The following is a 12,342-nucleotide window of genomic DNA, read 5'->3' as shown; positions in this document are numbered from 1 at the left end:
ATGACTTTTTCCCCTTTACCTCTTTTTGTGAGGGTGTATGTGTATGCTTCTGTGTAAGATTTTGTCTGTATAGCTTTGGTTCCACCATTTGTCCTAAGATTCTATCCGTCCCCCCTTTTTTTTCTAAATAATTATTTTTTAACTCAATTATATACAATGGAATATTACTCAGCCATAAAAAGAAATGAAATTGAGCTATTTGTAATGAGGTGGATAGACCTAGAGTCTGTCATACAGAGTGAAGTAAGTCAGAAAGACAAAGACAAATACCGTATGCTAACACATATATATGGAATTTAAGAAAAAAAAAATGTCACGAAGAACCTAGGGGTAAGACAGGAATAAAGACACAGACCTACTGGAGAACGGACTTGAGGATATGGGGAGGGGGAAGGGTGAGCTGTGACAGGGCAATTGAGAGGCGTGGACATATATACACTAACAAATGTAAGGTAGATAGCTAGTGGGAAGTAGCTGCATGGCACAGGGATATCAGCTAGGTGCTTTCTGACCGCCTGGAGGGTTGGGATAGGGAGGGTGGGAGGGAGGGAGAGGCAAGAGGGAAGAGATATGGGAACATATGTATATGTATAACTGATTCACTTTGTTATGAAGCAGAAACTAACACACCATTGTAAAGCAATTATACCCCAATAAAGATGTTAAAAAAAAAAAAGAAAATCATTTTTGATTCAACCTACTGAGCACCAAGTGCATCAAGTGCAGAATATAAGAATAAAGGGTGATTTCACTTAAAAAAAAAAAGAGATTACAAGCAATTCAAAAATACTTGTATAGAAATGACCAGATTCAGTAATCTGTAAACAAATTGGCAAAATTTTTCTATTTTGTATCAATGGGGTTTAAAATTAATAGAAACATATATATACACAATGTAGAAAATTACAGACTTATAGTAGGCTACAAATGAAGAGATAAAGCTATATTAATGTATTTTTACATATTACTTGTAAGACAATGTAGTTATTATACAAACGGCTATTCTATTGTACTTATTTATTTATTTGGCTTCATTGGGTCTTCATTGCTGTGTGTGGGCTTTCTCTAGTTGTGACGAGCAGGGGCTACTCTTCGTTGCAGTGCACGGGCTTCTCATTGCGGCGGCTTCTCTTGTTGCGGAGCACGGGCTCTATGTGCGCGGGTTTCACTAGTTGTGGCACATGGGCTCAGTAGTTGTGCCACACAGGTTTAGTTGCTCTGTGGCATGTGGGATCTTCCCGTACCAGGGCTTGAACCCGTGTCCCCTGCATTGGCAGGCGGATTCTTCACCACTGCACCACCAGGGAAGTCCCCAAATGGCTATTCTAAAGGAGCATCTAGATGCCCTTCCTGGGAAGTGTCACATTGCGAGTAGTGTCAGGTATAACGTGAACACGCTCTCATTGAACACAAGCCAGGTAACCAATGATTCCTCACTCATGAAAGTGGTTCTCTGTTTACAGATGACTCTGTACATAGCAGCTACATGCATCAGAGAAAAATGGAAACACTACAGAGTCAAGATCAAATTAACATTTGTGATCAGGCCCATTTTAGCTTGAGACTCAAGCCAAACAGCCCTCCCAAGTCTACACAGTTAAAAGGTGCAGAGAGGTGGTGCAGTGGTTAAGAAGCTGCCTGCCAATGCAGGGGACGGTTCGAGCCCTGGTCCAGGAAGATCCCACATGCCGCGGAGCAACTAAGCCCATGGTCCACAAACTACTGAAGCCCTCGCTCCTAGAGCCCATGCTCTGCAACAAGAGAAGCCACGTAATGAGAAGCCCATGCACCACAACAAAGAGTAGCCCCCGCTCACCGTAACTAGAAAAAGCCCGTGGGCAGCAATGAAGACCCAACGCAGCCAAAATTAAATAAATAAATTTATTTTTTTAAAAAGGTGCAGAGAAAACAAAGGTCACTATGAACATATCACTTATAAAACTATTCTCCATTCAAACAATGTGCTTTCACTTCGTCTTGTAGCAAACAAGGTTAATAAGAGTACTTACATCACCGTTATGAGTAATAAGTGAAGTGACACAGATAAAGCTTGAGAAGTGCTTAGCACTTAGTAATAAGCACTTCACATAAGTGTTACCATTATTATTATATCCCCCTTAGATATCAGCAATTATCTCCAACGATCCTAGAAACTTATTTGTCAATCTCTCCACTCATGCTACAGATGTAATCTAACAACGCGATGCAAAGCAACTGTAAAGTGAAAATAACCAGTCTCACAAAGATACAGAATTTCATTATGTTAATGAAAGTACTATTTTAAAAATGATGATAAGACACAAAATAGCAATTGAAGTAGGGAGAACTAAGGATGATGAAGGGATGGGAACGTCCAAACATGTATTTTAATACCAAAGTGTCTCCACCTTAATTTACCAATAAATTTCCCCAGGAATCCTATGATGGCACACACCATGAGCATTCACTTCTCCCAGCTTTATCTACTAGCAATACACTTTCTTCTCCACCTGGGGAATTTCTGTTCACCTTCCTCAGAATCAAAATTAACATTTACTTCCTGTAGTCTTTCCCAAGCTCCTCAGGCAGAACTGTCTCTCCCTCCAGGGCCCCACAACACTGCGTTGACAGTGCTAGCAAAGCGATCCTCAGACTGTATTCCATTAAGTGCCACAAGCAAGTCTTCCCTGCTAGACCCTTAAGTTCTTTGAAAGCAAGGACTATGTTCCCAGTGCCCAGCACAGTCCATGACATAGAAGGCACACAAGATGCATGATGAATTGAACTGGATCCTAGAATTTTAGGATTGGGAAGGGCCAAAGAGGCAACATTTGTTTTCAGATGCAAAAAGGAGACTCAAAGAAGAATGAGTGACTTGCCCAAGTCACAGAGACAGTGGCTGTGACAAGACTGCTACTCAAGTTTTCTTTCCCAATAAAATTCATGAGAACAGGACTGTGTGTCTGACTCACTGCTCCAAACTGGTTCATCAAGCACAGAATCTGGATGTATAGTAGATCCTCAAGTAACTGCTTTGATTACAAAACACTATAAATGTCAATCCATAAATGTTGAGAAACAGAGATATCCTAGTTTAATTTTTGTACCGTTCTCATATCAATTCCCAACTAAAAATTCTGAGAAATAAGCAAAATCACCTTGTATGGCATCATATTATATGAAAGTAATATATGTCAAACATTCTGCTTTCTGGCATTAACACATTTAAAGCGACCCCTGTTTCCAGGCTTACAGGTTTTCAGAAGCCTGTCTACGTAAAGTAAATAGTGAGATAAAACTGACATACTGTACACCAACATCCAAAAACATTATTCATACTGTGCAGACTATGTCAAACGCTAATAAAATGCAAGTGACAACTTGCCTTTGTGGAAACTAGACACAAGGATTCACATTTTGAGGAAGTTCAAGTTCACCAGCCAACAGCCACACCACGATTTGCTGCCAGCACGGAGAGGCGCTAAGGAGTATGCCTACTTCCAGGAAGTAAAACACTTGGATTTCATCAATGGGGAGGTCAGTAAGAGAGCCAGGACGCCCAACGAACAAGTGTTAAAGGAAACAAGCAGTCTCCTTTCCGTCTCTCAGAATTAGTAGATATCAGAGAGCATGAGTCCTTCCAGGAAATTCACGTAAGCGAGTCCCTAGAATTCTGACACACACTGCAATCGAAGGGGGCTATGAGGCCGAAGAAGGCCCGGGCACCATTAAGGCCCCTCCGGAAGGTATTTCTTGCACAAGGAAGGGATAAGAAAGCACTACCAGGCACAAAGGTGGAACCGCCAGCAAGGGAGCAGCCTCTGGGCGGATCCCAACGCCACCTCTGAGCCTCAGGCCCTCCGCACGCTCCCGTTCCAGCCAGACGCCCAGACCCGGCACTCTGGATCCCATCAAGGCGGGCGGTGGCCTACTCCACTCAGAGGGGCCGCAGGCCCTCACGGACCCCCAAAGCTAATGGGCGGAGACACCTCCTCAAAGAGTAACGGCCGCGGCCAAACACCCCCGCCCACCCGAGCCCGGATCGCCCCGCCTGCGGCCTTCCCCGGCCTGTCGCCCACCCCGCAGGCCAAGCCGGGCTGGTATTAGCCCCGACCCGGCTGCGGGGCCCCGACTCCTCCTGCAAGGCTCCAAGGCGGTGGGAGTGAGCAGGTGCTAGGAGAAGGGTTGGCCCGGGGCCCGCGGCCCCTCAGCACTCACCATGGCGATTCCCCTAAGCCTGCAGCTAACAGCACCCACCCCGCGCGGAGCCTCCCGCGGTCAGGTGACTCTGCAGCCCCTCCAAGCCCCGCCCCCTCTAGCTCCGCCTTCGGACGCTGCAGGCAGCTCCTAGATTGGCCCTCCAAGTCTCGCGTATTTATTGGTCCTTGTCACTTCACGCTGGACTGAGGAACCTAGGCGCCAGCCAATCTCGCCATAGTGTGTGGCTGGACAGTGCGGAGTAGGGGGAAATCCCTCGGCTGCAGGAAGGAGACAGCAAGAGCCTAAGGCAGCGTTTAAGTCTGCCTAAAAGGGAGGAATAAAAGGAGTGGGAGCTGCCGGAGCACATTCACTTTCTGCCTTGGCGCGTGTACTCGCAGAGCGCACGCTCAAGAGGAAGACCAGGATTGGTTTACGGGGTAGTCGCAACTTCTTGTCCCAACCAATCTAGATGCAGCGGGGGGGTGGGTCCCGGCCCTCACTGGCTGGCGAGACGTCCGCGCGCGGGTTTCGTCGCGTTGCCTCTGTTTGCGGGTGTAGTCTTTGTCCGCGCCATGGAACCTGGTCTGATCCGGCGTTTAGCCCCGCGCCTGGGCATCGCCGAGCCGGAGGTGCTGAGGTGAGTTCGGTTGGGCGCATCCCAGCGGCCCTGCGCCCTCAGAAGGGATTTAGGCCCTACCTTAAGAAAAACCTCCCGACAGTGGGCTTTGTGAGCAGGCCGGAGGGGCGAGTGTAGACGCCCCTGGGAACAGCTAGCACTGTGGGATGCACGGTGGTGGGAAAGGGAGAGAAGCGGAGAGCTTGGGTCGTTTCCCTGAAACTTATTGAGAGTGCGTTTACGGCAGAGGCAGACAGACGAGGTGGAGACCTCATGGAGGGCAATGTCTATGGTGGCAGCGACTACGCAGGAAGTGGAATGGGGTGGTGTGCGGAGCCGCTGGGGATGGAGCGGAGCGCAGCTTCTCTGCAGCCTTTAGTTTAAAAGAAACTTGCGAGAAAGCCTCGGATGGGGGGGTGCCACTGGCGCTGAGACCCGATTTATAGGAGGTGCCAGCCACGGGAAGATGTGCGAAGAGGGCCCAAGCAGGGACAGCAGCCTGTGCAAAACCCCGGAGATGGGAAGGACTTTTGCATGATCCAGGGTTAGAAATAAAGTATTGGGGCTTCCCTGGTGGTGCAGTGGTGAAGAATCCGTCTGCCAATGCAGGGGACACAGGTCGAGCCCTGGTCCGGGAAGATCCCACATGCCGCGGAGCAGCTAAGCCTGTACACCGCAATTACTGAGCCTGCACTCTAGAGCCCGTGAGCCACAACTACAGAGCCCGCGTGCCACAACTACTGAAGCCCGTGTGCCTAGAGCCTGTGCTCCGCAACAAGAGAAGCCACCGCAATGAGAAGCCTGCGCACTGCAACGAAGAGTAGCCCCCGCTCGCCGCAAGAGAAAGCCCGCGTTTAGCAACGACGACCCAACACAGCCGATAAGTAAATAAATGTTAAAAAAAAGAAAGAAAGAAAGAAAGTATTGTAGTTAAACTGGGAGGGCAGGGCTAGCCTGGGTGCTTGGACTGTCAGTTAGGTGATGGAAGGGAAGGAAAGGAACACCTCCTGGACTCGTAATCATTTAGAACAGTGGTTCTCAAAGTGTGGTTCCTGGACCAGCAGTATCAGTATCTCCTTGGAACTTGGTAGAAGTGCACATTTTTAGGCCCCACTGTAGGCCTACTGATCAGAAACTCGGGCTGGGACCAGCAATCTTTTCACAAGCCCCAAGGTGACTGTCATGTACACTAAAGTTTGAGAACCACAGATTTATTTTTATTTATTTATGTATGTATGTATGTACGTATGGCTGCGTTGGGTCTTCGTTGCTGTGCGCCGGCTTCCTCTAGTTTCGGCGAGTGGGGGCTACTCATAGTTGCGGTGCGCGGGCTTCTCATTGCAGTGGCTTCTCTTGTTGAAGAGCATGGCCTCTCGGCGCGTGGGCTCTAGAGCGCAGGCTCAGTAGCTGTGACGCAGGGCCTTAGTTGCTCCGCGGCATGTGGGATATTCCTGGACCAGATATCGGACCCCTGTACCCTGCATTGGCAGGTGGATTCTTAATCACTGCACCACCAGGGAAGTCCCAAGAACCACAGATTTAGAGGAAGCAGGAACCCTGCTCTCACTTGCCTGCCTGTGTCACAGTTCATGCTTGTTCCAGTAATGGAAGGCTGAAAGAAGGGTTGGCCTTTTTGGGAGGATTTCAGGAACTTACTTTTGCTTGAAAGTACTTGAGCACAGTGATGTCTGGAGTCAGAGGGTTTGTTCTGTTTTGTAGAACCCTGTCCTCCCCCAAAAGATGTGAGTTTCATTCCCAGCCCCAAATAAACTTGCATAGGAATTAGGGTCGGAGTGAAGTCCGCCAGGCTGAATTCATTGTTTACCAAAGTATTGGGCAAACTTCTGGGAAAGAGTTTTAGTGAATGTGTTGCTCAGGAAAGCAGAGGAGTACTTGCGACTGTCCCACGTGAAGTGTATTGGCCTGGCGGCACGAACCACAGAAACCAGCAATGCAGTCATGTGCCTGGACCTTGCAGCTTCCTGCATGAAGTGCCCCTTGGACAGGGTAAGTAGGTCCCACTGAATGTCTGAATAATCTGGTGCAACACTGAAGTTTAACCATGTTTTCATCTCTGGTTGGACTAGCCCCCATCAAAACTCCGTGTTTTAGAATTTTACTGGCTATTCTCGTATGTTATTCTAGATGAACTTTAGAATCATTTTGTAGAGTTTGAGAAAAAAAATTTTTTGCAACATTCTCTCTATTCTTTACTACCTAGTTTTCCTGAGCACCTCTTTCTTTACACAAGGCTGTCTTCCACACTGCCACTAGCATCATTCTCCTAAATCACATACCTTAAAACCCATGTATTATTTTTCTTCCAGTGTCACAGTGGTTGAGAGCCAAGCTATGGCAAGACTCACATGTTGAGACCAAATCTCAACACCTCCGGTTACTAACTCTGTGAGTCTCTAGTTTCCTCATCCATCAAATGGGGATAAAGGTATCCATTTCACTGGATAATTGTAAGGAGGAAACAATGTACTATATGTAACACTGTTAACACAGTGCCTGTCACATAATGGTACACTGATAAAAATGGTGGCATTAAAAACACCATTGGCTCCCCATGGGTTGGCTCCCCATTACCATCAAACTCTCCAGCCCTTCTTGAACCCTACTAACCTCAAGCTACACTATTCACTTAACAGACCATGCATCTTAATGACTGACTTTGTAAATGCAATGCCTTTTTTTTTTAACCTGGAATGCTTTTCTAGCAAGCTCCTGTTTGTCTTAAAATGACCCTGCCTTGCTGTTACATCCTTTATTAAGCTTTCCTTTCCCAAGCAGAGTTGGTGTCCCTCAGTGGTTGATCCTCCTGTTTCTCTCCCAGTTTCCCTCTTATCTCCCTTTCACACACACTCTCCCTCCCCACCTCACTCCCACTACTTCCCTCCTTTGTTTTTCCAGTGAATTGCACATTGGCACCTTTGTTAAAGCAAATAACCATATATGCATCTCCTGTGTTTTTTAATTCACAGCTTGGCTGTGGTAACACTATGTTGTATTTTAAATTATCTGCACACATGCATGACTGCCTTTCTATAGTATGAGCTTCTTGCCAGCGGTACTTAACTTGCCTGATATGATTACTGATTTTTGACTAAGTGAAGCTAAACCTTTAGGTAGAGTGACTTGCCACAGAATTAATTAATATTGAAAAGTTGACTTATTAAACAAGTGTTAAAGGCACTAATATACAGCACTTACGATTTTTATGATTCATCTGTTTTTCCTTTCAAAGGAATATTTAATTAAACTTTCTGGTTTGAACAAGAAGATGTATCAGAGTTGTCTTAAATCTTTTGAGTGTTTACTGGGCCTGAACTCGAATATTGGAATAAGAGACCTAGCTGTACAGTTTAGCTGTACAGAAGCGGTGAACATGGCTTCAAAGATACTGCAAAGGTATGAGGCATATAACTGAAAATCGATACTGATACATAAAGCAGAAATATCCAATGTCATGGTAATTTTCCATCTTAAAAAATAACTAATATGCTGAAGTGACAGAATATGTATCTTATACATTTAAATAGTTTGTAAGTTCTGATTTGCATTTTCAGTTTCTTTGAAATAATATTTTCTAACAAATAACTCTGCAAACACTGCTTTCACTTAGCTATGAGTCCAGTCTTCCACAAACACAGCAAGTGGATCTTGACTTATCCAGGCCACTTTTCACCACTGCTGCACTACTTTCAGCATGCAAGTAAGTGTCCTTTGAACATTCAGAAAAGTCTATAATTTATAAATAAATTTCTCGTTGCCAAAGAATACTTCTAATTTAGTTGATTTCAACTCAGAGCATATTTTCCTAAATAACCTTAATAGTGGCCAAGTGACCCGATTCTCAATTTATCCCACGATGGACCTGACAACTAGGAACTAGTGTTGCCCAAAGCCCACTTGCCAAGTGACAGCCACATATGTGTATATGTGCGCTAAGTCATGAAACCTATCATTAAAACAGTGCTTAGTTGTGATTTTACAGTCACATTTTTTTAAGTACTGATTGCAACTCTTTTTCAAGTAATTTATAAAACTTTTCAATGATAAATTCTTAATTTGAATCTTTGGGGTTATCTGTGTGTATACTGAAATTTTACCCTGGAAATATTAGTAATTGTTATCTGTGTCTAAAGTTGTCTTGTTTTATCTTACTGGAAAACTCATTAGAAAACAAATTGTAGCTGGTGCTTAAAGAATAGGTTTCTTACTATTGAACCACTAATTTTGGTGTGTTTGGCTCCCTTAGCTACTATTAGTGAATAGAAATAGTCCCTTTATTTCAACAAAGGTATATGTATGTGTGGAGGGAGTATGGCTGTTATGGTAGAAAGCAGTATTGACAACCTCACTTTTGAAAGCACATTTCACTGAACAAAGAAAGGTTTGAATGGGTCTGTTATTTTAAATAAGTTTGTTTTGTATTTTTCATTAGTGGTTGTTGTGAAGTGTTATTAGGGAGGGGGTTTTTGGAGGGGAGGGTGGTTTATATTCTTGTAGTCATATAAATATAAGCATCATAAGTGTTTAAAGTGAGTTAAACACTTTAAAATGCTGTAATTGTCATTTAACAAGTTAACATCTGAGATGTATAAGAAAGAGTTCTATAAAGCATGAAGTACTATAGCAAATGTTTTTATGTGCCCTATTTGTTATGTAACAGACCCCGTGTGCATTTTAACTCTCGCAGCACAATAAATAACTAAATAAATAGCTTTAAAAGGTAAGTTTGCATGGTTTTAGCTAATGATATATGTTTGAAGTAAAGGGAAAATTAAACAGTTGGGGGCTCTTCATAAAGCCTTAGTGGAAAGGAAATAAGTTGATAACTGGTTGGCCAAAGAAGATAACAATACTGATCTTAAGAACAGTAAGTTATCAAATTCTTTTGTAGGATTCTAAAGCTAAAGGTGGACAGAAATAAAATGGCAGCCACATCCGGTGTAAAAAAAGCCATGTTTGATCGACTCTGTAAACAGTTAGAGAAGATTGGGCAGCAGATCGACAGTGAGTATTCATTCCATGTTGCAAGAACGTGTCATTTGAAAGAACGTCTCTGAAATACATATTCTTGTCTATCTGTAGACAAGATCGGTTTTTACTGAGAAAATTACTGTTCTTTTCTATTTTTCAAATAAAATAGCTTAATAACTAAAAAACAAAAACAAAAAAAACCAACCCTGTGATTCTGTAAATTCATACCTAGAAAATAGATTCTCTGTTCTGAAATCTGACAGGAAAAGCCAAAGAAAAGAGAAGGGCAAGATCATTTGCCTTCTCCTTATCTTAGTATTTGGTCAATCAAGGTATCTGGTTTTTATTTGTGATCCAAAATAAGCCCCAAAACTAAAATTGAAAATAGGAGAAAAATTAACTCTGATAATACTTTTTTTTCCCCCTAAAGGAGAGCCTGGAGATTCAGCTACTCCACCATGGAAGAAAAAGAAGACAGTGGTTGAACCTTCAGCAACGGGTGAAGCATTATTAACACCGGATGAACATTGAAATTAGTACAATGGGATTAGTGTACAGTGGGTTTAATGCAGTGAACAGCCCTTTGCTGCTTTAGCAGCTTGCCTTGACAAGAGTCAGATTTTATATTTGCAGCAACATGGATGGATCTAGAGATTATCATACTAAGTGAAATAAGTCAGAAATAGAAAGACAAATACCATATGATATCACTTGTATGTGGAATCTAAAATATGACACAAATGAACTTATCTACGAAACAGAAACAGACTCACAGACATAGAGAACAGACTTGTTGCCAAGGAGGAGGGTTCGATTGGGAGTTTGGGACTATCAGATACAAACTATTATATATACGAAGGATAAACAGCAAGGTCCTACTGTAGCACAGGGAACTATATTCAGTATCCTGTGATAAACCATAATGGAAAAGAGTATGAAAAAGAATATACATATATGTATAACTGAATCACTTTGCTGTACACCAGAAACTAACACAACATTGTAAATCAACTATACTTCAATTTAAAAAAAAATCAGATTTTAACTAAATCCTGGAAGTTAATCATTTGATAAGACCAGTTTTCCAAGCAGTAGTTTACAGAAGTATCATGTAATTAAGAATACATCTGAAGGCAAACTGCTGAGGTTCAAATCCTGCTTTACCACCGAGTGGTTCTGTGATTTTAGGAAAGTGACAATTTCTGTGAGCCTCAACTTCCTAATCTATAAAATGTGATTAATATTAGCACCCATTTCACATAATTGTGGTGAGGGTTGAATGAGATAATACAACTAAAAAGTGCTGGATTCAGGGCTTGATAAATGTTAGCTATCATCAAGATGTCTTGGAATGCTTGGAGTGTAAGGGAGAGCGAAAAACTGATGTGTTAACTTCTGTTTCCACTTCTCATTTTGGTATCTTATTCCCTATTACCTTAATTAAGATAGACGTTTTAAAGTAAACAAGCTTCTTTCTTACTCATTTGTAAACATAAGGATTTTGAAACAAAATTTTTTTTTCTCTCATAGAAATAGAGAATGTAGTAGAGATCCCACATAAACCGGAAAAAGATGAAGATCTGACAGAGGATTATGAACAGTGGAAAAGGAAAATTTTGGAAAATGCTGCCAAAGCACAAAAGGCTACAACAGAGTGATTTCAGCTTCCGGACCACCTGTACTGCAAACCAGCAGTGCATCTGCCACCTCAAGGAAGATGTGAGGGCTTTGGAAATTTGTTTGAACTTTTATAACAAGAATCCTATCCTTAATAGCAAAGAAACCAGCATTGGGGCTGAGCAGGGTGGCTCTCACATGGGCAGCAAATTCATTAGATAAGCCACAGTGCCTGGTTGGCTCAGCCTTGGCTCTCCACAGGTCTGCTCTCTCCTACAAAATGTCATTGAAACCATTTTGCTTTCTTGTTTTGTTTTAAGCAAAGATAGTCTCCTGTCCTATCCAGAATATGAAATTCAAGCTGAATGGAGTCTAAAGATTTTAAGTTTTTGTGTTGATCTCTTGGTTTGACTAAATATATAGTACAACCTAAGTTAATAAATATTATTTTTATATGCATTCAAGGTGCAGTTGTTATCAGTTTGGGAGAATCTGTGGTATGCCAAAAGCCATTACTCTAGCAGGAAAAAAGCCCAGGTTGCTGAACACTGAACCATACTGCTCCCCAGAGCACAAACTCTTGAATCAGACTTTCTGGGTTTAAAACACTGCTCAGCCATTTACCACCTGTGAAACCTTGAGCAAATTAATTAGCTTCTTTATGCCAAATCAATTGGTAGGAATAAAAATAATGTCTACCTCATAGAATAATTTGGAGGAGTATCTGAGCTAATACATGTAAAGCATTTAGTACAGCTCCTGGTATAAGTATTTAGTAAGTATTAAAATACAGAAAGAGGGCTTCCCTGGTGGCGCAGTGGTTGAGAGTCCGCCTGCCGATGCAGTAACAGTTGGGAAAAATAAGTGACCCGTGGTGACCTCTGCCTCTTCTGCTGACTTTGAATTTCCCCACGAGAGTTCAGGGAAGGGATATCGTACTT

General features: G+C 42.9%; 2 protein-coding genes across 4 annotated transcripts in view; one reads left to right on the top strand and one right to left on the bottom strand.

Moving 5' to 3' along the window:
- Nucleotides 1–4,272, bottom strand: part of VPS35 (VPS35 retromer complex component) — a 38,808-nt gene extending 34,536 nt beyond the window's left edge. Inside the window, exon 1 of one of the 2 annotated variants that reach the window (XM_024752074.1) lies at nucleotides 4,198–4,272. In XM_024752074.1, the coding sequence (XP_024607842.1) occupies nucleotides 4,198–4,200 (3 nt within the window). In that variant the 5' untranslated portion in view covers nucleotides 4,201–4,272. The remainder of the gene's footprint in view (nucleotides 1–4,197) is intronic. The other variant, XM_024752083.1, reaches the window with a different exon arrangement.
- Nucleotides 4,273–4,474: 202 nt separating this feature from the next.
- ORC6 (origin recognition complex subunit 6) lies at nucleotides 4,475–11,860 on the top strand. Of its 2 annotated transcripts, none has more exons than XM_024752043.1 (7): nucleotides 4,475–4,816; nucleotides 6,673–6,802; nucleotides 8,046–8,209; nucleotides 8,424–8,513; nucleotides 9,705–9,817; nucleotides 10,215–10,283; nucleotides 11,315–11,860. In XM_024752043.1, the coding sequence occupies exons 1-7, from the start codon at nucleotides 4,752–4,754 to the stop codon at nucleotides 11,440–11,442; spliced, it is 759 nt and encodes a 252-aa protein (XP_024607811.1). In that variant the 5' UTR covers nucleotides 4,475–4,751; the 3' UTR covers nucleotides 11,443–11,860. The 2 variants fall into 2 exon arrangements, with proteins under 2 accessions (XP_024607811.1, XP_024607812.1); XM_024752044.1 differs by having other exon boundaries at nucleotides 4,767–4,816; nucleotides 6,678–6,802; nucleotides 11,315–11,792.
- Nucleotides 11,861–12,342: the final 482 nt, after the last annotated feature.

Source organism: Neophocaena asiaeorientalis, unplaced genomic scaffold (genome assembly GCF_003031525.2).
Source record: "Neophocaena asiaeorientalis asiaeorientalis breed wild unplaced genomic scaffold, Neophocaena_asiaeorientalis_V1.1 scaffold331, whole genome shotgun sequence".
Lineage (NCBI taxonomy): Eukaryota > Metazoa > Chordata > Mammalia > Artiodactyla > Phocoenidae > Neophocaena > Neophocaena asiaeorientalis.
This window is presented reverse-complemented; position numbering and strand designations above follow the sequence as displayed.

Coding starts and splice junctions, on each gene's coding strand:
- ORC6 (XM_024752043.1), top strand. CDS start 4,752: ATGGAACCTGGTCTGATCCGGCGTTTAGCCCCGCGCCTGGGCATCGCC. Junction 8,514..9,704: donor GCACTACTTTCAGCATGCAA/GTAAGTGTCCTT, acceptor ATTCTTTTGTAG/GATTCTAAAGCTAAAGGTGG. Junction 10,284..11,314: donor GGTTGAACCTTCAGCAACGG/GTGAAGCATTAT, acceptor TTTCTCTCATAG/AAATAGAGAATGTAGTAGAG.